The sequence below is a fragment of the Cyprinus carpio genome, chromosome B23, assembly GCF_018340385.1.
Source record: "Cyprinus carpio isolate SPL01 chromosome B23, ASM1834038v1, whole genome shotgun sequence".
Classification (NCBI taxonomy): Eukaryota; Metazoa; Chordata; class Actinopteri; order Cypriniformes; family Cyprinidae; genus Cyprinus; species Cyprinus carpio.
In genome coordinates this window covers 23,275,829-23,303,472 of record NC_056619.1, presented here as the reverse complement: position 1 = coordinate 23,303,472, position 27,644 = coordinate 23,275,829, and the positions used below count along the sequence as shown (strand labels likewise).

Below are 27,644 nucleotides of genomic sequence, written 5' to 3'. Positions count from 1 at the left end.
CTCTGCAGTGAATGGGTGCCGTCAGAATGAGAGTCCAAACAGCAGATTAAAAACATCACAATAATCCACAAGAAATCCAAACCCCCAGTCCATCAGTTAACATCATGTCAGCTGAAAAGCTGCATGTTTGAAAGAAACAAATCCATCATTAAGAGATTGTTGAGTCCATAATCCATAGAAAGCTCCTGCAGTGAAAAAGTCCATCTCTTGTTGTCCTCTCACATCAAAATCCACCCACATATTTGATTAGAACTCTTTTGGACTAGTTTTACTTGAAAATGGTGCTTGATCTGTGCATGTTTCTCTACTGATACAGACAAGACGACCTTTTTCACTGGAAAAATAATTATTGAAAGAGGACTCATATTTTAAGCAGGAGCAGTTTAAAGTTAAAAAATTTCTTGATGGATTTGTTTATTTCAAACATGCAGCTTTTTATTTCACAAGAAGTTAACTGATGAACTGGTGTCTTGTGGATTATCGTGATGTTTTCACTGTAAAGGAGCCACTGGTTAGCAATTGATGCTAAATTTCTCCAAATCTCTTCTGCAGAAGAAACAAATGTATCCATGTCTTGGATGGCCTGAAGGTGAGTACATTTTCAGCATTTTGTTTTTCAATTTTGGGTAAATTATTTTTTAAAGCTTCATTTTGCGATTTTTTTTTGCATATTTACCCATGTGAGCTTCAACTGTCCTGTATCACTGGTGCTTTAAATTCACCTGTAGTGTTTGTAAAATCCTTTTAAAATACAGAATTCACAAGGAAAATAAAACCCAGCAAAAAAGATTCATCACAAGCAAATAATCCTCTTCCAATAAGTACCATAGAAAGTGCTGTAGAAAGCCCTTCATAACACTTAACTCAGGTCACCACAGATAACCTTAACGCTATCAGCAATAAAACATCTAATGGTATACTAACCCATAAAATTCTAAAACGGAAACCCCTGGCACACAGGAACAGGTCTGAGATAAATAAGGATAAAAATAAAACACATCAAGTTCCCACGAGGATGCTACACACCACAAAGCCACATTTAAGGGAAGTCACTTCCATTATAGATGATGGGCTTCTCAATGGTCAGGTGGTAGTTGACCTTCTTGGAGAGAAATCTATAGAAAAGAAAAGACCGGGGAAACAGTGATTGTTGCATTCCATCTTTCCTATTAGTAACAACACTGTAGAGTTATAAATAAAACAAGGATTAGTGCAGTATGTTTGAAAAGAAAAGACTATTTCTGTTTTTCTACTTCAAAATTTCACACGCTCAATGTCTTGCTTACTGTTTCTTTGTAACTGTGTGCAAATTTACTAGAATTTTTTAGTGAATATTGTTTAACCTTAAAATCAAGGTTTCTGCAAGCTTTATGCAAGTGAACTGAAGACACCAGAGGTGGGTAGTAATGAGTTACATTTACTTTGTTACATTTACTTGAGTACATTTTTTGGGTGACTAATACTTTTGGAGTATATTTAAAGATGGGTACTTTTACTCTTACTTAAGTACATTTTTAGTGAAAAAACTGTCCTTTTACTTCCTTATTGTGTGCCACGCTCCTCTTGTTACTTTATCTTAATGCAATACAAGTTATAAATCCTTCAGTTTATTCCAAACGCACCGTCTACTTTTCTCTTGGCATTGAGCGATGCTCATTTGCGAATGATTCATTCTTTTAAGTCAATTCTGTTCAAAAGCTTGATCAAACCAGTTGGCAAAGCAGTGAATTGGTTCGCGAATCAGTTTGAATGATTCATTCAGTTCCCTGCCGCGCGCTGAGCCGTCTGAAGCGGTTCACTCAGAGTTGTAACAGAAAGAGCGTTGAAGACGTGGCTTTGGATCTACAGTCAATTGAAAGCAAATCTGCAAAGGCTATTGTTTGCTAGTGATGAAGATCTTTATTAGATGAACACCGCGTGTGCTGTCTACGGTTCAACAGCTATAACTTAGGCTACATTCGATTACAGTACACGATACCACTATGACATTACCAGTTTGTTGTACATGTAACTTATAAATTAAATGTATAATTTTTACATTAAACAAGCTGTTACAGAGTATGAAATGAATACCCTCCAAACCCGCGTTAGCTCTGTTCTGGGAGGAATGCCTTGACCTAGACACAATTAATATTGTTATTTCCACAATATTTACGCTTGCAGAAATATACATTTGTTTACATTTTGCAGAACAGATGGAAGAAGATCTGTCAATGTGCATTTGGTTCGCTATGTTCAGATGTTTGGTAACTTAGCCGTCGTGTGAGGATTCTTCACTTTTCTCCGTGTCAGAGGTTATTTATACATAATTAATATACTTTAAAATATAATTTATTTCAGTGATGCAAATCAGAATTTTCATCAGCTGTTACTCCAGTTTTCAGAGTCATGATCCTTCAGAGATCATTCTAATATATTGATTTATTTCCAGTGCTGGAATCAGTTCTGATGCTTAATATTTTTTTGGAACCTGTGACAGTTTGTTTAGGATTCTTTGATGAATAGAAAGCTAAAAAGAACATCATTGATAGTAAATCAACATATTGGAATGATGTCTGAAGGATTATGTGACATTGAAGACTGGCGTAAAAGGCTGGAAAAAAAAAAAAAAAAAAAAAAAAAAAAAAAAATAATATATATATATATATATATATATATATATATATATATATATATATATATACATATACCATATATACACCTATACACACACATATACACACACACACACACACACACACACACAACATAACATACACACACACATGTATCTATATATCTAAATAAAAATAGACTATAGATATACAGTATATGTTACAAAGTAACTAGTAACTATCTACTTGAGTAGTTTTTTTATCCGATACTTTTTTACTCTTACTCAAGTAACTATTCAGATCATTATTTATATTTTTTCTTGAGTTCAGTTTTTGGGTACTCTACCCACCTCTGGAAGACACTTTTAAGACCAAGTAAAGAACATTTAAGGAATAAATTTAAGGGGTCAGTATGTTCTCTAAATGTGAATGTAAAGAGAGTTTTTTTGAGTTTATGATTAAAACATGAACATTTTCCAGTGGGATCAGAAAAATCAACTTAATTCAAAGAGAAAACAAGTTTTTATTCCCCATTTGTTCTTGTTTTAAGCACAATCTTACTTAATTCTGATCAGTATCTCAGAAAACAAGACTTTATATATCTCAAGTAAATGTATCTTGATTTAAAAATGTTTGGAACAAGAAAAAAACAGAGTAAGAACTTGAGAATAATTTTTTGCAGTGCATGCAACATATAATGCCATGACTTTATGAACTGAAGGCTTTCTGTCTTTTTAAGGCTCTAATTTGTGGATGGATGAATACTTTTTTTAAGACCTGTAGAAACCCTGTAAAATGCACTGCATGTGAAACTGTAGTAAACATCAGCAAAATACTTTCAGTCAAAAGGGTAGATATTTTCTGAGAAGCACAAAAGCTCTGAAAGGTTCCCTGGAGTGTGTAAATGTCAGCTGTGTGTTACTGTACCTGGAAAACGAGTTATCAAAGATGAGTGCATAGACTCCAGGATTGCGGACTTTCAGTTGGCCCTGTATGGTCTCTTTGTGTGAGTTACAGCGTGTGAGAGGAATCAGAACCTGAACCACAGGGACATAAAATAGATTTAGCAAGTAAATGAAGTAAAAGGGCTGCTAGGATTTATGCTCATCATTTCAAAGAGTAGAACGGCTTCCAGAAGATAAAAAGAAGGATGCATTTGAGACGCTGCCACACTGAAGAGATGTAATAATGCAAGCTGATGCAGTGTCTGTGATGCTTGTGAGGACATGCAGCCTGCAGCAGTTTGCATTATCCTAACAGATTATTATTCAACATACATTTATCATACACAGTCTAATTTACTGTAAATAACAAAGGAGTCAATGTTGGGGAAACTACATTACCTATTAAAAAAAGTTTTCATTAATTGAGATAAAGCTGAAATAATCTAAGTATTCAGAGTATTTAATGAAAACTTACAAATCGTCAGCTTAAATAAGTTCAAACACTACAACTTAACAAAAAAAGCTGAAATACTAAAACTAAAATAAAACTGAAATATAAATTAAACCTAAAAATGTTTAAATTAATAAACAAAACTAATATAAATTACAAAAGAACATAAAATTACCAAAACTTAAACTAAAATTTAAATGCAAACTGAAATATATAAATAAAAGCTAATTCAAAATATTAATTAATACTAAACAGTTTATAAATAATACTAAAATAACAATAATTATATATATTAATTAATACTAAACATAATTAGATTAAAGAAGGCATTATTTAGTCAATTTTCCTCTGCAGAGTTCATATTTTAATATTTATAAGAATTTAACTTGGAGAGAAAAATTAAGAATTTCAATTTAGGTGAAAAGTGCACATATAAAATAGTCCTAAATAGAACTAATGAATAATGAATACAGTATTTAACTAATTATTTTGCTATTAAAAAGCAAAAGGTTTTATGTTGCTTTGCTTCCTTTTTAAAGCTTTAAAGCCTTGTTTTCTATTCTATTGTTTGGAAAAAGTTCTTCAGATTCTCTTATAAATAAAAAAGACCTTCTTTTCCACAGAAAAAAAGTATTAATACTAAACAGTTTATAAATAATACTAAAATAACAAAAGTAAATAAAGACAATTATAATATTAGAATGTTTCTTCTAATTTATTTGATACTCTCCAACACTATAATTTGGAACACAAAGAGACACCTATAACTAGGTTTTTCATGAACTATTTGAGCAACACACTAACAAGGCCATATTTTACAGCTTATGCACGTGCATATGCGAACGAGCATGAGTACACATTGTCCGTGGCAACCTCTGCATACCAAACAGTTGTTGAAGGGCATGTATGCGTGTGTTTGTTACCTTGGCCTGCTCAACAGGTGTGTCAAGTGTCTCTCTGTACACCACAGTGAAGGAGATGCTCTTGGGCTCGGAAGAGAAAACCCAGCTGATGATGGGCCCGCAGTCACCCACAGTGATGGGAATGGCGCTATAGCAACTGGACTTGACAAACAGCTCACGGGAACCATCGCCAAAATGAGGAATCTCATTTATATCCAGAGGCATAGAGGCACTACACAAAGACATGCAGCCAATCATGATCAATAATAATAGCCAGATGAGTGTGCATGTGGTTTTCTGTAGGCATATACTAACGTGAGCTCTCCTGACTTAAGGAGGGTGATTTCTGCATCCTGTACAGCAGGGACCGTCTCTTCCTGTTCATCAGGGGTCACGTCACTCGATATGCCACTGCAAAACACAATAATCACAACCAACCATAAATAGATAGAACATTTTTTTAAAGCTAGATTGTTCGGAATGGTTGCCTGGATGTTGCTATGATGGGGTCTGAATGCTTGTTAATGGGCTGCTATGTGGTTGCTTGATGCCATAAAGAAAAACCTGCTCTTACGTCTAAACTGTCTAAAAAAAAAAACACAAAAATGTAACTGTCCTTGTTTTTTTTAAAAGTTCATTGAACTATTAAAACATTCTGTATCTCTTAGATCTCAAAATTTCACAATACAAGAACTAAGCTGCAAAAATTAGCCCTTCTGAATTTGTGCAGCTGTATTATTTATTATATCTAAATAATACATATATTAAATATATCATAAATAAATCAAAAAAGACATATAAAGTCTTTTTTGCTCATAAGGCTGCATTTATTTGATCAAAAATAGTAAAAACAGTAATTGTAGAATATTATTACAATTTAAAATAACTGTTTTCTATTTGAATATACAGTATGTTAAAATGTGGTACATTCCTGTGATGCAAAGCTGAATTTTCAGCATCATTGCTCTAGTCTTCAGTAGCTATGCTTCCATCCGAAGTTATGAATTAATAATATATGCAAAATTTGAATATTGCATAAAACATCTGCGAATAAAGCACCGTTTCCAAAACGTTTGTTATCCCAAAACGTCCATAAAAGTAGGTGAATGGAAACATAGTTAGTGTCACATGATCCCGCAGAAATCATTCTATTATGCAAATGCATGCTGATCCAAACATTTCTTGTTATTACCAATGCTGGAAACAGTTGTGCTGCTTAATATTATTTATAGTTTATGTGGCACATTTCAGTTTTGATTGTTATGGAAAAGTAAAGTAACGTAGCTTTGAAGAGAGACTGTTATTGAAAGATAGAGCAGCCAAAATCTCAATTGGGCCCAAAAGCAAACCTGCGAACAAGTAGCATTTTTAATTCAAATGCAAAAATGGTGTATGCATCAAGCTCTTAAAGGCACAGCAGCAAAAAATAAGTAATTAACGTGCACACATATTATGATGTGTTTGATGCAAATAATAAGAGAAAAACACTAAAAAACCTAAATGACTCAAAAAAATAAATAAATCAAAAATAAAAATCTTTCCATCAGAACCCTCTCCTTTCCCAGGGAGAGCGTCTAATTACGGAAATCTCACTCACACACAGGAAAATGATCTTTTGAGGTTGCTTTACAATTATATGCCAGGCAGGTGCTCATCTCAGAGTGACAAATGTTAGGAAATGTACGCATAAATTGACAGTCATCTTCCCCCCGCAATCAATCTCCCGGCAGGACTTCCTGTCTGTCTGTAACACTTATTTGAAGAAGCATCACAGCACAATTTTCTAAACAGATGCCCGGTGATGCAGCCTGGGGAATCTTGATAACACTGCTACAAATTGGACCTCCCGGTGGTGCTTCCTGTGTGTTTTTGATAACACTTCTATAATTTGTTGGTTTTTTATTTTGTTTGTGAATATTGGTTTGTTTTAGTTAATGTATTTAATTTTTATTGTTTTTCATTTATTATTTTTGGTTTTTTAATTGTTAGATTTATTTTAGCATTCTTATTTGCAGGAAAACTTTTGTACTAGAAAACTGAGTGTGCATAAATGTATTTGTGCACGACATTTATTCAAATACAGAAACGAACAATTCTAGTTATCAGATTTAAAATGTTAAGAAATTTTGGTTCCTTACTTATTCCCTTTTTTAATAATGTTCTTTTAACAGTTCCATACCAGAAAAGCCTCATGGAAGTGAATGGTCTCGTGCTAGATAAAAAGATAGTCTCATCTAGCATCAAATAACCTAAAGGACGTTTGCCTGCAAAAATAAGTCTAAAAGCTACTCCCTTTACCTTTATATGTTCATATTCGTTTTTGTTCATTTGCAGAATTGTATATACACATTATTGAATTAAAAAAGCTACAGACATCTTGACCAAGCTAGCGCAGCAACGTGAGCTGCCAACTCTATTCACCGTACACGCAATTGACTCTTTCTTTCACACGCTTTTACCGCTCTGAATATAGTGAGTGACACAGACTCGCTCCGCTTTTTTTGAAGATAATTCTAATATTATGTTTATTTTAATATAATACTGATCTTTTGCAGAGTGTACTATTTGTGATGTGATTTTATTCTTTGTTCTATTTTTGACTTTATTTTATTAAACTACACAAACAAAATTCTAGCGAAATTACCAATCCAAAGAAATGTTGCACACAGTCGCTACAGTACCGTTTGGAAAAAGTTCTGTTTGTCTGAAGAGCGCGGTTGCTTTTTTAAAAAGGTTGGCTGTGGGTTTTTGAAGCCATTTCGAAATGGCAAATAATAGTAATACTAATTAAGGTTGAATTATTAATACATTTTAAATTTTTTTCGTGTAGGTTTTTGGATATTTTGGAATTTTTACACATGGAGCCATTTTTACCTCAATTTTTACACATGGCACCTTTAAAATGGAATAAATCATTCTAATATGCTGATTTGCAGCCCAAGAAATATTTCTTACTATCAATGTTGAAATCAGTTGTTCTTTTTTTATTTTCAGGATTTTATGATTAATAGAAAGTTCAAAAGAACAGCATATTTTAAACAGAAATATTTTGTAACATTATAAATGTCTTTACTGTCACTTTTAATCAATTTATTGCATCCTTGCTGAATAAAAGTATTCTTTTTTTATTTATTTTTTTAATCTTACTGAACCCAAATTTCTTAATATTAGTGTATTTACAGTTGGTGTTGTCTAGGATTATTTGTTTGTGTGTGTGTGTGTGTGTGTGTGTGTGTGTGTGTGTGTGTGTGTGTGTGTGTGTGTGTGTGTGTGTGTGTGTGTGTGTGTGTCCTTACAGGTCTCCGGGTTGCCCTCCATCTCCTTCTTCCTCCTGTGACCCAGTGGTGGTGCGCGAGTCGCTGTCATAGATCTCGTTCACTTCCTCATCCGTTATGATGTCAAATGATCCATCATCCCGTTTCTCACCAGGATCTGTAACTGCACGTCAGGACAGAACATTATCAGCCTCAGTATGACATCAACTCATGAGAAATGTAAGAAGTGGGTAAAACGGAAATTAGCATTAAGCAAGGGACCTGAAAACATTGTTGTGTTGTTATTTTTAACTAAAACTATTAAAAATGTATTTCATTTATTTCAAATAAAGCTGAAATAAAACATAATTATTAGACTAAAAACCGAAAAAACATTACAAACTAACTTACTAAAATAAGTCGAAGTACTACAATTACTACAAATAAAACTGGAATGAAAATAAATTCAAGCTAAATCAAAATCTTTAAAAAAGAAAATGCACAAAAGAAAAATTATACAAGTTTAAAAAGAACACTAGGTGGCTCTTTCTAAGTATCATTATTCAGGTTTGAATTTCTAATGATACATAGATGGCGCTGTCACATGATATGTAACTTTTCTGTTATACTCCTTTCAAATGTCAGGATTTTTACTGAATCTGGCTTTTTGAACCATCAAGCGCCCCCTTGAGAAAGACATACAAAAACATTTATTAACAAGGAATATTCGGGGTCCAATACATCAATGACAGGACTGCTTGTTACAGTCAAGACAAATTTGTGACATTTTCCTGTCAATTACAATGATGTATGTTAAAAACAAAGCTCTCTGCAGCAAAATCCTGATCTTTAGCATTCAAGAATGGACTTCTTGCCCATTCAATCCATTCATAAAGACAATCTTCAGACACAAAAGATGAATGTCAGACAGAACAATATATTTAAGCACTTGAAGGTTCTCTCAATCATACGTGATGCTGTATTCACACACTCAGAATGCAAAACCCACTTGACGTTGACAGCACCTTTGTTATCAGCACTTATGTAGAGAGTTTACAAAGAAAAGTAACTTTTATGCTTGCTAAGGGAGTTTTGAGGTGCTCTTAAATGGAAAAAGTTCCCTGAATTTAAAACGTAAAGAAGTAATTTTACATCCAAGACCTCCTGGGAAGTTCCTACTTACAAGACAGCAACTATGATATAATAAAGAATAAAATGGACAATTTCAAATTTTTCTTTTTTTTTTTTTTTATTTTATTTTATTTTTTTTTATTTAATGCAACACAATGAGGAGCAAAGGATGCACATTTGGGGTGTAATTTAAGTTTTATCTATCATGAGAAATGTAAGTTGATTGCACAAGTCTGTTCTCATGAATCAGCTAAGTGAGTAGTGTCTTCTGGCTACTCTTCTCCAACAAATTGCATACAATCTAAACTTCACAACTGTAATATAATTAAAATTGTTAAAGTGGCATTCATGTGCAATCAACTTGTATTTTAAGGGTCTGTTTTCGGAGGTATCTGTACCTGTAACTCTTGGTGTAGGTATATAAGGGGGTGGTGGTTGACCGGCAGCGTTTGCATGAGGCGGTGGTTGATTCTCTGACAAGCTGTTGAGTTCAGCCTTTGTAAATCTTTCCACCACAGCATTGTGCTGTGTGTAGCACTCTCGACAGCAGCGCTCCTTCTTTGAGGTTTTTGTCATCACATAATTATTGCTGCAGTAGTAACAGAAGATACGGCCACACAGCCTGCCAGGAACACAGAATAACATAACTCCAAATATTTGGCGCAAGAAAACATATTTTTAGACCAAACAATGCATCACTAATATAGAGTCTGAAATACTGTCCTGTGATGAACTTTTTGAGTCAATTCAGGTGGATGAAAAATTCAGACTCAGTGTAAATAGTTCTGTAGCAGAAAATCACTTATCATTAAAATATGTCTTAAAATATGAATTATATTCAATTTTTACATATTGTAATAAGGTAAGGTAATAATCATAAGTACTGAAAACCATCATTAAAGTGTTTTAACATTAAATCATCACTTCTGTTGTGTGGATTAGTTGTGTGGATTTCTTGTGGATTATTGTGATGTTTTTATCAGCTGTTTGGACTCTCATTCTGATGGCACCCATTCGCTTCAGATGATCCTCTGGTAAGTAAGTGATATAATGCTAAATTTCTCCCAATCTGCCCTTATTTATGGAGAAACAAACTCATCTATATCTTGGACTTCCTGAGGGTCCTGAGTACATTTTCAGCAAATTTTCATTTCTGGATGAACTAGTCTTTTAATGTACTCAAAGAATTGCAATTAAACCACAGGATGTGTCTAAAAGACCTGAGGTGAGGATTGACTAAGAATGAATTTCTCTCAGTGATGGTATTTATTTGCATGCTTTGTCTGCATTGCTTCAACCAGATTGACTAAAGTCATTATGAAGATCAGGTATCAAAGCAAACCCAGAAAAAAACCAATCATTTAATTTAAACCTCCAGTGCTAAACCTGCACATACAGACGAATCAAAAAGCTTTTTAACACTCAAAACTCACTTAAAATGCATAAATATATTTAACAAAATATTACTTGAATTTAAAGAAATATTACCTTTTTTTTTTTTCAACAAAAAACATTAGCATTGTGTGATATTCTAACATGGCATGATTGCCAAGTCTTTCAGAGCCTTTCTTCAACAAATGTGTACAATACTTCTACTTTCCTTAACTTTAATGTATTTTCTGCAGTCTTTTGCATTTGACTTCACTTCTAACTTCAGAGTGGGTGTTTGTTAGATTGCCCACCTGCAGTGATGGCGCCGCAGCCACCACGTGAACTGGCCCTGGCAGCCCAGACAATGTGTGGCCTCTTTATCTACCAGCCACCACTGCTCCTCCGCTCTCAGCTTCTGCTCGAACTCCAGAGCATCCGATTTCTGCCACAGAGCATCCTTATCCCTGAAAGACAGAGAGAAAGGAGGAGATGAGAAATAAAGACTCAGAATCTCTTTGCTTCTCTTTTGTCTCTTGGGTCCTCAATGTCTTAAAGCACCTTTCATGCTTCATTTCCATTTCATGTCAAGGGTAAAGTTTTATAACATCTCTGCTATTTGATTATGTGAATAATTTTATTCATACTGAACTGCATATTTCATCAAAAAAATAAATACTTATGTAAGTTCCTGAGTATCTTAGACACTTCTGTGGCAGCAGCACCTTTATATTTGTTTGATTGGGTTTTCTGCCCAGCTGTCTGGCACTCATTGAGAATTAAACATTAAGAACTTAATAAACCATACACTTAAAAAGAGCAAATAACAAACCAACATCTGCTTGTGTGCGAATGTGGCGGGAACTGAATTAAACAGAGACAGAGCAACAACAATCCAGCAGCTGAGAACGGGCCCTTGACCTGCTTTTATGTGTGCTTCTTGTATTTTGATATACAAACACTTCACACCACCATTACCAGTCTTTTTTTTTAACATCTCATTGAGAATTCAAATAGCTTCATCTGTAAAACTGTTTTTAGTCTTTTTTTAGTTTCTCTTCCCAGAAGCATGACTGGAGCTTTTTATTTCAGCAGCACAAGATAACATGCAAGACCAAAGTAGTTAAAGAAATGAAGGGCTTCCATCATCTTTATTAAGAAAAATTATAAAAAGAAAATAAAAAAAAATTATGTATAGAATATTGAAAAAATTCCAGCAAAAATTGTCCCATCATTTTCATTCGAAAACTATTTTAAAACAAAATTAAAAGAATTTGAGAGTTATGTATAGAATATTGAAAAAATTAAAGTGAATATTGTAATATAATTTACTTGAAGAGTTATAAGTTGTTTTTAAATTATAAGATTTTAAAGAACAACAAAAATATTTTTTTTTTTGCATCAAACTAATTAAAAGTATTTATTTTCAAAATGACAGTCACATTAATCACAATTTTTGTATTAAATCTATTTACACCAACAGCTAAATGAATCATTTTCAAAAAAGGGGCATAGAAATGCACTGAATCTTTTTTCTTTTTTTTACTTCCTTTTTTTTTTGGGGAATAGATGTTAGGTGTGTCTTTTTTTTTTTTTTTTGTCTAGACATGATGTTAGGAAAACTGGATAAAGTTAAAACCTATCCTATAATCATGAAACACGCTAGCTAATCATAAACAATGAAATAACCTTTGTTTTTAGGTAAGGAAAAAGAAGCTATACCTGAAGTGCAAGTGATATACAGACCTAATAAGTTCGATGAGCCGTTCCTCCAGATTCACTTTGGTTTGGCCCAGATCCTCCAGCTCAGCAGACATCTGAAGTTGCTGATTCTGAGCCTCTGTCAACACCTGATCCAATTTCTGCTTTAGTTCCTTCCTCTCTTTCTGTACTTCACTAAGAGCCTCTTTGGTACTAAAGCAGAGAAAAAGAAAATAGAAGTTCATAATAATGCATAGCCTGACCAATAATTACTCAAATTGAATCTCTTCCAGGGTCCAAGAAATCCTCATGAAGATCCATTTGGAAATCCATTAGTGCAAATCCATTATCTGTGCTGCATTAACCCTCATATTGTGTTTTGGAACGCTCACCTTGATACACTTTCCTGCAGTTGCTGCGTCTCACACTCTGCCTCACGCATCTGAGTCTCACAGTCAGTGATGTGAGAGTCTTTTTGCGCAATCAGACGAGAGTATTCAATATTTACTGCCTAAACACACGAACAAACTGCTAAATGCATGAACGCAATCTGTACACAGAAAAATCAAACATTTGCATATCTAGACATTGTTTTGTACATTTATTTAGTCTCATTTTGAATTTCATCTTATCAAAGGAATATAATAACAAATGCTGATTTGCTTAACTAATGAAATTGCAGTGTTAATTTTAACACAAATGTTCCATAACTAATCGTTTTAGGACATGGCAACACATACAAAAAAATAAAATGGTTTTATCAGGGTTGATTGTACACAGTGGTATTTTGGACATGTACCGTGATAGTATTATGGTATTCTTGAAAGTATCATGTAAATACATGCATATCATCCATTTTAAGGCACCACAGTATTACCACCTAAAATCACTACTATACCATGGTACAGTCAAACAACTTTTTGTGAGGGAATACCGTGTTTGTGGTGTTGTTTTAGATACCATGTAAATATGGTATAATTCAGCATCATGGTTTTACCATCAAATACCATCACTGTACAACTGTACTTCCAATAAACCGTTTTTCAAAAGGGAATAATTGTAAATACATTTTTTAACTCAACAGTAATGCAGAGTGAAAAATAACAATAGCATAAGTTTTATTGTTCCAAAAAGCTGCACAATTGGAGGAACATTATTTTAGAAAATAATTACAGTGGCACTTGTACTCTAATTGACAAATATCTGCAGGTAACAGTCTGCACTGCTCCTAATTATAGACCTAATGAGAAGTAAATTATTCATCACTGTCTGGCAATTAACCCCAATCTCTTGTCTTCTGTTCCACTGTCTCACACAGTGGGTCTCCAATGAACGGGAACAAAAGGAGCAGCAAGAGATCAGACATTCATCACCTACTAATATCAGTGTTATCAGCCAACAGAGATGAATAATAATCATTCACATGCTGGTATGCAAAAAGAATCTGATGATCATGTAGATAAATGAAATGAAATTATTAAAAGTGACACCGTTAGTCTATCGTCACCTGGCTCAACATTTACATACCTCTAACTCTGATAATTTGGCCTCCAGCTCAGATGTCTTCTTCAACTCCACGTCTAACTGAGTTTTCAAGCACTCTATTTCTTCATTAAGGCTCTAGGTTAAAAACATAATAATAATTATATCAAGAATTATACATAAAGTATTAAAAAAATTAAATTCATTTTAATTTCAGTCACAATTTTACATGAAAAGTACTTGGATTCCTTTTAATCACAAAGTAAATCAGATAGAACATCACTAAAGTCTACTGGAAATGCTGCATTCATATCAAGTCAGAATTACTGTAATTATGAGTTCCAGCCTTGTAAAATGCATTCACATTGTTGAACCTGAATTGAGAGCAATTTATCTCACTTAACTCCTGTGACGTAAATTTTTTTTAAAAAGGCTGTGATAGAAAATATGTACATTACATATTTGTATTTTATAATTGTTCTAATTTTACTATTAGTAATTAATACAGTAAGCAGATATAAAATGCAAATCAATAGCAAAGTCTGATAAATTTAATGCATTTTGCATTAAGACCGTTACCATAGAAACACATTATTTCAGAGAGCTTGTACAGAGCAGAGTTGTCAACTTGTAATTATGGTAATTCTACCATGACATGAACGTAGCATAAGTATTTGACAGAATAGACATGAAGTGATAGAGATTGATGATTCTGAACTCATTTTACCTTTATCTGGTTTTTGAGAGTCATGTTCTCCATGCTCATCTGAAATTTCACTGCGGTGATCTCTTCTCGAGCAGCGTCCCGTTCACCCTCAGTTTTGTCCAGCAGCTCCTTTAGCTCCAGTAGAGTTTCTGAAAGTTTCTCTGTCTGCTGGAGCTCTTCTCGCAGACTAGAGTTTTCTTGGTGAACAGCCGCCAAGCTGGCATTAAGTCTCTCTGTTTTCTTCACTCCCTGCTGTTGAAGTTCTTGGATCCGAGCAGCTTCGGCAGCCCATTGTTCCCGGGCTTCTTCCCGCTCTGCAGTGAGCTTGCAAATTGTCATTCCCAACTCTGCCATTTCTGTGTTGACCCGATGGAGACCCTCTCTGGTCTCGGCATTCTCCAGAACCAACCTTTCATTCTGGGCCTTGAGGTCTGCCAGCTCCTCTTGGGCTGAAGTGAGTTCGGCAGTTGTTTTCTTGCATGTGGATGTCTCCTGATTCAGTTGCAAAGTTATTGCATCTACCTGTTCGCTAGACTGCAGTAGCTCTTTCACATGCAGTCGATTCTGCTCCTCTGCCTGCTTTTTCAACTGCTCAGTCAAGGTTCGTAGTTCTGCACAGGAAGCCTCAGTGACATCCAGCTTCGCTTGGGTCTTGTCCTTTTCCTCCACTGCACTGTGGAGTCTAGCCCTGAGATTGAGCACCTCCTCTTGAAGCCTAGAAACCTCTTTCACATTCAGTCCCAACTGATCTTCCAGGAGAGTCACTTTTGAGGCCATCTCTTGGGTTTCTTTAGCCTGGCATGCACTCTGCTCAAGTTGGACATTCTCTGCAGCCTTCCTCTGGACCTCTAGAGTCTTAATCATCTCTGTTTGTTTGACAAAGGCTCTTTCTGCCTTCATTTTCTCCACTTCCAAATCCCTCTCCCTACCTTCAAGTTCTTCCACCCTTTCCTGTAGCTCCTCACAGAGCTTGTCCCGATCCTCCAGTTTGGAATCCTTTTCTTTAAGCTGTGCCGTCAGGCTTGCCTCATTGCATCTCGCAGCTCCAAGACTCTTCTCAAATTCAGCAATTTGGCTGTTGATGTTGCGTATCTCCTCCTGCATGGCTGCAAGAGATGCTTTAAGAGTGACCTGAACCTCCATGAGGTCCTTGTTCTCCAGTTTTAGTTGGCAAACTGAACTTTCGGATTCCTTTAACTGCATGTTGGCCTTATGCAGACTTTCATCCAGACTTCTGTTCTCCTCTCTGAGCCGCTGCTCTCGTTCATCCACAGTCACTTTGGCATCATCAATTTGTGCTCGCAACTGCTTCTCCGAGGCCTTCAATCTAGCCAGCTCACTCTCCAGGGAAGATTTGTTTTCAAGCAACTCCTTCTTGGTTTCTTCATTCTTGTTCACCATCTGGATGAGCTTACTGTTTTCCTCCATTAGCTTGGCACAGCTATCGTTGTATTCTCCAATCTTCTTGGCCTGTTCTTTGGTATTGTTCTCTAGTTCAGACATGGTTTCTCTCAGACTCTGTTTGTCGCTTTTAAGCTTCTCTGATTCCTTCTCCAGAAGCTGGACTCTCTTGGTACTGGAGAGAAGATTGGACTCCTTAGCTTTCAGCTGTGTCCGCAATGTTAGCAACTGCTCTTCCAGACCACTCATCTTCTTCTCAAGCTCTTCTTTATCCTCTTGCATTTCCTTCCGCTCCACTTTGGCCTGCTTTTCCATAGTTTCCAGAGAGTGCTGGAGATCTTGCAGCTGCTTCTCCAAATTGATGGTCTCCTCCTCTCGCACTGCAATTGCCCCTTGAAGTTTGTCCATGACGTTACGGTGCTCTTTTGCCATGGTTTGCAGTTGTTCACCCTTTATCATCCAAGCTGCCATTTTTACCTCAGCCTCTTTGAGTGCTTCATCCTTCATTCTAACTTTCTCAGCCAGCTGTTCTGCCTGCCTCCTACTCTCTTCTCCTTCTGCCAGAGCATCTATCCTTCCCTTCTCAGCCTCTTTCAATTCATTTAACAGCTTGTGAATCTTTTGGGCAGAGTTGAAGTCACTGGCCACCCTCTGGCCTTTCTCATCCAATACTCCATCTAGCTTTGCCATCAATTCCTCATTTTTACGCTCTGTGGCTGCCAACATGTCTTGGAGGTCCATATAGGAGGCCTCCCTGACAGTCTCGTGTCCCTTCAAGACCTCCAGGTCATGGGATAGTGCTTGTTCGCTCGCAGCTAGCACCTCCAGGTTCCGCTGGAGCTCCTGATGGTTACCTTGGGCAGCTAGAGAGACGTCCAGCTGCCTTTGGAGTTCTACCACAACTCTGCGGAGTTCACCCGCTTCGCTGCCTAACTGCTGAACTTGGTCGAGGAGATGTCTTTGCTTTAATTCAGATTGGTCTAGCTCCAGACGGAGCTCATCTATAGCACTGATGGAAGAATCATTTAGTCCACTGGAGTTTTGGACAGACACATCTGATAGAAGCCCAGGTCCAAAGTCTGGACTCCCAGGGAACTCATGGGCCTGCTAAAAGGTTTGACAGAATGAATGTTTGTGAGAGGGAATATACATAAACAGAAAGAATAAAGACAGATTGCTTCAAGTTGAATCAGAGCAGATTTGAGACAAACACTGCCATCTACTGGATATAAAATTGTGTAAATGTTTCTACAGTAAGCTTAGAATGACACATGACAACAGGGAGCTTCTAAAGGTGTGCTGGTACCTGTGAGTATGTGCTGGCTAGACTGTTGAGGCTGGAACTACGACTCGGTGGTTTCCAAGTGTGACTGGGGGAGCTAGTCATTCCCAGTGTCCTCCTGTGAGACATTGTTTTAATTAATTTTAAATTAACTTAACTGAACATCCATCAGCTGATTCAAATGCATTCACACACACATACTATTACCAATCATGACAAATGGACTGGCAAATGGACTATAAATTAGGAGCATTATTTTTGTGCCAATGTGTTTGTATTAATCTGCTTTACAAAATTACAGCATGCTCTTACCTTGCAAAAGTGGGCCATTCTGAGTCAAGGTCATGACCCCTGGATGCCACATCAAATTGAACATCATTCAGCTCATAGAGGTAATTAATGATGTCCACACTGAGATGAGGTTTGAGTAATGGACTCCGGGAATTATACCAGTCACTACAGAGGAACACCAGTAAAAAAAGACATTGGAAAATGTAGTCAAGCTCTCCAATGAGAAAGAAAATGATGGCACTCTAAAACTTTTTTAAGACTTTTTAAGACCAATTAAACACATCAATGTGTTCTCTAAGTGTAAATGTCTTGTATAAGCGATGCTTCAAAGTTTGAAAATGAAACTTCCAACACATCTCCATTACCTTTTAATTCATTTAAAAAAAAAATAACCTTAACCTTGAATAATTCTAGAATATGGAAATAATGTTTATTATACTTTCTGATCACAAAAAAAAGATGTTCTTCATCATAATTTGTTTCTTGTTTTCCAGTGCAAATGTCTAAAATAATTAAATAAAGATACATGTACTTGAAAAGCAAAATCACATATTTATTCTTGTTTTAAGCTCACTTAATTTTGTTAAATTTTGTTCAAAACAAGACTTTATATCTTCAGTTTGCATCTCTGATTTAAAACTTTTTAAGGAAAGGCGAATTAAAACCGTTTAAGACACTTTTAAGCCTTGCAGAAACCCAAACTATGGTATTTCAAAAGCATTCATTCATGCAAGCACTTTTGGCTAATGTAACTTACTGTACAACAACCGGTTGCACAACAGTTTCAACATTACCATACTTCAGCATTACCAGGATATTACATACTTTAAAGGGATAGTTCACCCAAAAATGAAAATGCTGTCATTAATTACTCACCCTCATGTCGTTTCAAACCCACAAGACCTTCATTCATCTTCGGAACACAAATTTTTTTTTTTTTGATGGAATCTGAGAGCTGTCTGATCCTGCATAGACAGCAACACAACTGAAATGTTCCCAAATCCAGAAACGTAGCAAGGAGATCTTTAAAATAATCCATGTGACATCAGTGGTTCATCCGCAATTATACGAAGCTACGAGAATACTTTTTGTGCGCAAAAGGAAAAAAAAAAAACGACTTTATTCAACAATTTGTCTTCTCCGCATCACCCTGGTGCCGTTTTGGAGAATATCCGCTGGACGTATGCTGTTCTTTGTCAGCTACGTATAATTGCGGATGAATAACTGATGTCACATGGATTATTTTACAGATATCCTTGCTACGTTTCTGGACTTGGGAACATTTCAGTTGCGTTGCTGTCTATGCAGGGTCAGACAGCTCTCAGAATATCTTAATTTGTGTTCCGAAGATGAACGAAGGTCTTACAGGTTTAAAACGACATAAGGGTGAGTAAATAATGACAGAATTTTTGGGTCAACTAACCTTTAAAAATAAGGACGCTCACATTAAGCTTGTATTCACATAGCACAGACCCATTAACCTGGAGTAATGTTTTCTTAAAATCGGGAAGGAAATTTAAAGAAGTAAAACTCTGAGGGAAGCAGTCTCAGTATTGTTTTATTAAGCTGTGTTGTTAAAGTACTGAAAATAGAATATGGGGAAATGATATGCTTATGCTTATGCTTTTTTGGTTTAGATGGTGAACACCAACAGGTTCCATTTCTCCATAATCGCCGAAAAGCTGCATAAAACCATTGTGTGTGTTTGATAAACTTTAGCATACAAATGTTGAATTACAAAAGGTTAAGGTAATTTGATGAAATGATTAATCTTCCTTACAGAGTATCAAGTTTTAAATCACCATTTTATATGATTTATAAAGTAACAGATATAATTTACTGCCATGATTAAAAATAGTCACACACTGCAACATATACACAATGTACATATACACATAATGTTTTGTTTTTTAATTGCATGCTTTATGCTTTATTATTTTCGTTCTTTGTAATGTTTGTATTGTTAAGGCTGTTTTTACTATGTAGATTACTTTAAGACTCTACTTTTAAAGGTGCAGTAATAGTTGATTATGATGATTTATATTTCAAATGTCCATATAAAGTATTTAATAAAACTTTTGTAAATCTATAATATATATCCATATTTTTCATACATCATACAAGTTTATCAGTATCATTATAACTATTATTGTATTTATAATTCCAATGCCCATTATGTATACAGTACTTGTCAAAAGTTTGGAAACATTAGGATTTTTAAATGTTTTAAAGTCTCTCATGCTCACCAAGGTTGCAATTATTGGATCAAAACAGCTGTAAAAACAGTAGTAATGGGAAATATTATTACAATTTGAAACTACTGTTTTCTTTTTGAATATATTTTAACATGTAATTTATTTCTGTGATGCAGTGCTGAATTTTCAGAATCATTACTCCAGATTTCCACACTAGTTTGCTAATTCCTTTTAAAATTAAACACACACAAACATACCCCAAACATTTGAATGGTAGTATATCACGGTAAAACAACCGTTTTCATCACTGATAATAATAAGAAATGTTTCTTGAGCAGCAAATCAGCTTATTTGATCATGTGACACTGAAGACTGGAGTAATGATGCTGAAAATTCAGCTTTGCATCCCAGGAATAAATTAAATTTTATTGCAATAGAAAACTTTTATTTTAAATTGTAATTGTATTTCACAATATTACTGTTTTTACTGTATTTTTGACAACATTAATGCAGCCTGGGTGAGCATAAGAAGACTTTTTATTTGGAAACGTATCCAAACTTTAGACAAGTACTGTATTAATCTATATTATATATGTTTATATATATATATATATAAACCTACATGTAGAAATATTGCACAGATACACTGTTTCATTCTCTTTATTTTGGAAAAAAAAATTTAATAATATCAAAAGGACAACATTTCAGTGTCATATTTGGAACTCAGACAAGGTTTGACTAAGGGTCAGAATACTAAATTCCATGTCTATGAAAAAAGATGGGCAACATGACAGATGAGGAGACAGTGAAGTGTTACCTGGTGACCCTGTGGTTCATGAGGCACTGCTGGAGTGTGTCAGCCAGCCGCTGATGCACGAGCGAGTAACGGATAAATGCTCTGCCTTTACCAAGAGATGTCTTCAGCTAAGAGAGAAAAAGAAGATCACTCTTACTGTCTAAGCATGGCTGAATACTGGTTTCAAGGTATACCGCGATTTGAAAATTTCACAGTTTCAAAACCACTAATATTTTCCATTATACCGTTCCTGCGGTATGCGCTGTTTTCTATGTCTCCTCAAAGAGTGAAAGAGTAGGAATCCCTCGGGCTGAGTGCAGTGTAGAGAGTAACACTGACCCCTTCTCCTCCCTGTCACGTGTGTAGGATGGCGAAAAGCGTACACTTCACAATTCAACGTTTCCTTTCCATCTCGCGCACAGCCACGGCTTTCAGTCAACGTGAGCGCGGATGGATGAGCTCGACACATGAGCAGTACCACAGGTGTGGGCGGTGTCCACGAGCCCGTTAACGTAATGCCAGGCCAGAGTCAAAATATACTTTGGCCTTCACACGATTGGCACCAACCGGCCGCTTATTGCAACTCTCTGTTCTGGAAGACGGACAGACTTTTCCACAGAAATAGAAGTCTGTTAAAAGAAAAATACTGTAGCAGGCAGATCACTCACTGTTCATGATCCATGAACTATTGGAAGAAAATCCTCAATATTGATTTGGGGGTTTATATGAATGTGTTTATGAGGGGAGCTGACTGTCTTCTGGAAAGTTTACGTAGTATAATTTCACAAAGCTTGTCAGAACATTCTGTTTTTGCTTCAAATTGGGTTATTATTAAATAAAATTATGTGTATGATATGAAATTATATAAATTATATGTATATGAATTATATCAAGTATCAAGTACTCAAGTATCTACAGTGGCCCAAAACATATCTGACCCCTTTAAAAATATGAAAGACAATAGATCTTTTATTTTATTTTTTTTACATTTTCGACAAGTGGTTCCTAGGACGTTTTGGGCTGTTAGACTTTTTACGTATATAGTAATTCATGCTTTTCAACTGACAATTATTTTTTATTTATTTTTTAATTGATATTTGATGGGTGATATATCGGTAGACATGATTAGCTGGTACAAATTTGTCAACCTGTAGAGATTTTGGACTATTGTCTCTATCGCGGTTACACACTCACGTGACGTTGCTGTGCTACATGGTCACAAAAACATTTAATTAACAAGCGGTTTTAAGCATTTCTGTTTAAAAGCAAGTGATTTTAAGCCACTGTAACACAATCAGCAGCGAAACTCATTTCACTGTATCCATGCACTGTCCGTGAGACGTGTTTTCTGAGTGCTGTCAGAGACATGTACATGTGAAGATAGTGCTAATACAGCGCGGGAGTATTGAATGTTATTTTTGGGAGTTATTTTTGCCATTCTATGGGCAATGAACGGTTGAATAAACACATTTGTATGTGTAAAAAAAAGCCCATCTTCGAAAGTATCATCTTAAACACAGTAAATTACGTCTTAAGTGAAAGCAAACAGCTGAGGAAGAAAACACGTGTAACAGAATATTGGATCGAGGTAGCTCTTAAAGTGACAGCAGTCTAATATTCCTGCTGTCTGTCATTCATGTTAATCAAACAACAAAACGTAGAAAATCTCTCATTGCTCTTTACTAAATCATTTTTGTAACTTTAATATATTTTTTTAATTTACACAGTGAAGAACATGGTGTGTTTTTTTATGCATTTGCCTACACATAAGACTATTACCAGTAACTTGGTCAAAGTTACGTATCTGCCACCGAAACTAACCACACAACAAGAGAAGCTGGTCACCACTGTAGCATTCAGTTCAGCATCAAGAAAATACAAATTTGACCCTGGACAATATCAAACAGTGTCATGTGGAAGTGGTACTTTTAAAAAGAACATGGCATTTAGATCCACGTTTCATGCGGACAGACAAGGAACAACCTGACCAAAATCACTTGTATTTTAGTGAGAAAACGGAACTGTACAATTCTGATAGGAATGTTTGTTTAAACAAAATGTATGTGTCTACAGACATGCTTTGGTAAGAGTTGTCCACTAATACTGTACAACACATAATAAAAAAATGGTAGTTAACATTTTGCAACAAAAAGAACAATAAATATAAACAATAAATGATTATTATAAGTAGGGCTGCACAATTAATCGAATTTCTAATCGATGCCACAATTACTTAATCGTTCAAAGTCCACTTATGTTATTCTGCGTGCTTAAGATGTGTTTTTTCTTTCTACAGGTTATCTTAAGGGTTTTTCCATTGTTTTAATTTTAGTTTTAGTACAACATTACATCACCATGCCTATTTTTACTTTTTTTGTTATTATTTCAAGAAGAAACCAATCCAATGTATAGTTGACATTTGAGGCTTAATACAAGAAAAGCAATACAACTTTTTCAGTTAGAGTGTTTCAGCTTATTTATTTTCATCTAAAAATATGGTATGCGGTTGCTTCAAACAATGGTATAGAAATCATTCAATTTAAATTGTGAAAATTAATAATCGCAATTACAGTTTTAAAGGAATAATCGACAATTACTATATTTGTCATAATCGTGAAACACTAATTATTAGTATATATGAATAACAAAATATTAGTAGTATTAGTAAGTTATTACTGTAAATATTATTAATAAGTGAATGTGAATGACATGTATTTTTTATTACGTTTATGTATTTGCATTAGTTTGCAATGTTTTTATCGCTAACAATGTTGATTTATTATGTAAAGTGCTTTGAGAAACTACTTTTAAAGATGCTTTAAATAAAGTTTGTTATTAGCACTATTATATTATAAATTGGTATTTGCTTTTTATGAATTAATATTAATAAATATTTTTATATCATCATTATTACGTTCATATATCACATTTCACACGGGGGCATGAGATGGATAGAGAACTGGACTTGTAACCAGAAGGACGCAGGTTTGAGTCTCGGTGCTGGCAGGAGTTGTAGGTGGGAGGGAGTGAATGAACAGGGCTATCTTCCACCCTCAATACCCATGGCTGAAGTGCCCTTGAGCAAAGCTGAACCCCCAGTTGCTCCCCGGGCGCTGGATATATAGCTGCCCACTGCTCCGGGTGTGTGTTCACAGTGTGTTCACTTCTCTCTGCTGTGTGTGTGTGCACTTGGATGGGTTAAATGCAGAACACCAATTCCGAGTATGGATTACTTGGCAAATGTCACGACTTTCACTTCACTTTCACTTCCATATTATATATTATACAGCTACATTATTGTTATTTTTAATCAATTATTTTGTTATAATAAAACCAAAAGTAGGAGTAGGTTAAAAACAGAAATGTATTTTAAAAATTTTATATACAATATTTAGCATGTCACACAGAAAAAATGCTGCTCAGATGCATGTTGGTGTTAGAAGTGTGAACTGAAGATAAGTGAAAATGTTTACCTCTGGGATTGATTTAACAAAGCGGATTCCATCATTTGCTCCTTTGATTTTGGCCAGGCAGTCGCTGAAATAATCCCAGTAGTCTTTTCTGGATCCCAGAAATGTTGTTTTCTCTTTCTGGTCAAACTGAGCAACATAATAATAACATAACACTTCAGAAAAATGACTGGGAAACATCTTAAAAACAGACTCAAAGAAGATTCAATGGAAAGTTTTCAAGTCCTTTAGGGACAGCATGAGATCTCATCTTGCATGATTAGGGATTTTGAGTACATCCATATGGCCCGCTTCACACCTGGTATTAGCATCCGTTGCGGGTGATCAGATCCCAAGTTGTCGGCAGAGACAACTGTCATTTACACCTGATATTAACATGCATCTCCTGCGATCACTTGTGGTTGGGTTTAATCAAAACAAAGGTTTCCCATTATGTGACTAAATACATCAGTCTGGCACATCATACACAAAAATTAAAGCACCAGAAATATAAATAAACCACTTTTGCTGCCAAATCTCTGTGCAAAAGCATAATTTCGATGCTTCATTACTGCAAAATATATGAAAATATAAAATTTATGTTCTTCCTCAGTATTTCTGTCTTGTTTTCCAGCAGAAATATCTATAGATTATTTAATCAAGATACATTTATGTGAGAAGCAAAATAACATAAGAAGTCTTGTTTTCTGTGAAACTTATCAAAAAAGTGAGTTCCTGATTAAAACAAGAAAACATTTTTGCCAGTGGGTTCAAAACAAATTAATTGAAAGGGGAAAGATGTTTTCATAACCCACTGACTGATATTCTTGGTTTAAGCATAGACTCAATTAACTGACATTTTACATTTGCACCAGTAAATGTATCTGGATTTAAGGATGTTTAGATGGATTTTTTTTCTCCGAAGCATGCAACATTTAATGCCATGACTTCCTGCACTGATTTAGGGCCCTTTTAAGGCCTTCATTTGTAAAAGTGTGACTTAAGACATCTTAAAACTTTTGTAAGACCAGCAAAAACCCTGTCACGTGATCTGAACTTTTGGGCTTTTCTGTGTCTATGTGTCTCTGACCTGAAGCAGGTACTCCAGTTTGTAGGAGAACTTGTGCAGATTGGAGCTGTCATCTGTAATGGGCTCGCCGTTCTCCTTACACTCCTTTGTCAGTTCTGATACAGCATCTATAAAGAAAGATCATGAGAATAAAGCAAGTCAAAGATACCTAGATCACATTTTAACACAATTTCAGAGGAATATACTGTAATTAACAATGATCACAGGCAACAAAACCCCAATTATACCCCTTTTTACTCTCTAAACAATAGCTCTGCCTCTCTCATTAAGGCCAACGCACATCCGTACCATGCAGATCTCTGATAATCCGTTGGATCTGACCCTCCCCGACTGCAGCACCAGCAGCCATGGTCTGACTAGCTTCCTGCCAACGGGGTCAAGAGGTCATCTGTAGTCTGCTGAGTAAAAGAATCACAGTGACAACAGATAACTCACATTATATTTATTTATAGAGAAGAAGCATGATATATCAGTCACATTAGCGATTATAAGTGGCATCGCCTGTTGTCCTCTCACATTAAAATCAACTGACATATTTGTTTAGAACTGTTTTGGACTGATTTTGCTTGTAAACCGTGTGTGATCTATGCTTTCCACTGGAGGAAGCAATGTTGTGGATAGAGGACTTGTATTTCATCCGGAAGCCATGTTTTGATGGATTTGTTTTTTACAAACACACAGCTTTTTACTTCACAGGATGTTCATTGATGGACTGGAGTGGTGTGGATTACTTGTGATGTTTTTATCAGCTGTTTGGACTCTCATTCTGACGGCACCCATTTGGGTGAACTATTCCTTCAAATCAAGAATCATTATTAGTGTTTATACTTAAGTTTGATTGTACATTATAATGTTTTAAAGCCTGATACAAGTGAAACTCTGGATTAGCGTTTTAATGCATGAATGACCTATTTTTAAAATTGTACAGATAAGCAATATCGCTGGTTAAATTGGTTATCGGCTATAATCAGGCTCATTGGTTCAATTCACAAGGCCACAAATAAGGATCTCCGTATTGCCCATAGACAGTAAAGGTATTGCCCTCTGTTGATGACCAAAGTTTTAGCATACAAATAACTATAGTTAAGGCCAAAGTGTCTATATTCTCATTAAAATGAAGCAATGTGCAAAATCATTCAGTGACAGCAATGGTGGCAGGACAAAAACTGCAGTGAATGCTTAAATACAAAGGGACCTCATCTATCAGCTGTCTTGAATGTCTCTGGTAAATAAGGAACCTTCTTGAGCACATACCAAGTATCTGGTTTCTGGTAATAAAAAAAGCTATAAAGGAACTACAAGGAACGACTAAAATTGTACCAATTGCAGCTAAAGATCGTTTAAAATATGGTATGACAAATCTACTTCTCTAATCTATTTTAACAGCTGGTTTAAACAGTGGTTTGGTGACGATTCTGAGGAACAAAAATACTAAAAACCAATACCTTTGTAGATTGTTGATTTTATATATAGCCTACTTGGAAAGCATAAATGCATTTATAGATAGATAGACAGACAGATAGATAAAAATGTATTAACTTCACTAACGTTAGTTCTTTTTAAACAGTCAGATGATATCCACTGCGTCTACTGTTTGTTTATGAAAATGTATGACTACCCAGAATTATAAATACCAAATTTCTAAATTATCACAGATGACAACTTAACCATCAGAGTGGTAACGTTACAGAAAGACATTTGAGAGAAACAATAACATGCATATTTACTGTAACGTTACCGTTCAATAACACAACAACACTAGAAACAGCTGTTTTTGAAATGTTGTCAAACAGAGTCCGCGTTCTCTCACACATTGCTTTGACTTACACCAATTCAAATGAAAAGGAACGAGTTCTTTGGAACAGTCTTTTGTTGCCATAGAAACTGGATTTTTTAAAAATAACGAACAGATGTTAAACTGTATAAAAGTTCAACAGCCCGTCACGCACAGGATGACATGTCAGAATGTTTATTTTGGATAAACGCGGTTTTAGATTGAAGTTAGCATGTATGTATAACAGTTGGAAGTTTGTTAAATGTGTGATAGTTAATTGTCTTGAAAGTGAAAAAAGAAGCTGACATACTTTAGTATCGTAAGGATCCGAGAAGGTCCGCTTTTAGTTTACATCGTCACACTTCCTTGCTAGCCTACGATTTTTGATTGACAGGAATTTCGACCATAGGCGGCGGGCTTGAGAGCCGAAGTCGTTTTTTTATTGGCCCGCGATAGCCCCGCCTTATGTCTGGTTACGATAACAAGACCCAGAAAACAAACAAACAAAAAAAACCGAGTGATTTATTATGAAATCATATATATTATCAATTGTTTTATTAATTTTATTTATATAATTTATAATTGTTTTTTTATTTTATATTTTATTTAATTTATTAATTTTTTGTAGAATATAATAAAATTAAATACTTAAAGAAAAGAAAATAAACACATGCACGCATGTTTATGGGGTGCAGTCTAACATGTGTTAATGCGTCGTTTAAAAAAGAAAGGATTATTTTCCACATAATTTACTTTAGCGTGATTCGCTAAACCGCCTAGTGCGCGTGCAGAAATGTCACACCTCATCTCAAAATGCGCTCCGGGGGTATTCC

At 35.3% G+C, this 27,644-nt stretch overlaps 1 protein-coding gene across 2 annotated transcripts; it reads right to left on the bottom strand.

Annotated features, from left to right (window-relative positions):
• Positions 1–119: 119 nt before the first annotated feature.
• Positions 120–27,237, bottom strand: LOC109103600 (FYVE and coiled-coil domain-containing protein 1-like). Of its 2 annotated transcripts, none has more exons than XM_042750195.1 (18): positions 27,122–27,237; positions 25,326–25,435; positions 25,038–25,144; positions 23,972–24,097; positions 20,520–20,626; positions 17,529–17,672; positions 17,241–17,334; positions 14,555–17,041; positions 13,873–13,965; positions 12,738–12,856; positions 12,391–12,558; positions 10,959–11,111; positions 9,675–9,898; positions 8,188–8,329; positions 5,207–5,302; positions 4,913–5,123; positions 3,522–3,631; positions 120–1,115 (listed from the first exon to the last, which is right to left on the bottom strand). In XM_042750195.1, exons 2-18 carry the CDS (start codon positions 25,384–25,386, stop codon positions 1,040–1,042), a joined length of 4,518 nt encoding a protein of 1,505 aa, XP_042606129.1. In that variant the 5' UTR covers positions 25,387–25,435; positions 27,122–27,237; the 3' UTR covers positions 120–1,039. The 2 variants fall into 2 exon arrangements, with proteins under 2 accessions (XP_042606129.1, XP_042606130.1); XM_042750196.1 differs by having other exon boundaries at positions 25,326–25,432; positions 27,122–27,231.
• Positions 27,238–27,644: the final 407 nt, after the last annotated feature.

Coding starts and splice junctions, on each gene's coding strand:
- LOC109103600 (XM_042750195.1), bottom strand. CDS start 25,386: ATGGCTGCTGGTGCTGCAGTCGGGGAGGGTCAGATCCAACGGATTATC. Junction 25,145..25,325: donor GATTATCAGAGATCTGCATG/GTACGGATGTGC, acceptor CTTTCTTTATAG/ATGCTGTATCAGAACTGACA. Junction 5,124..5,206: donor CTTAAGTCAGGAGAGCTCAC/GTTAGTATATGC, acceptor GTCTTTGTGTAG/TGCCTCTATGCCTCTGGATA.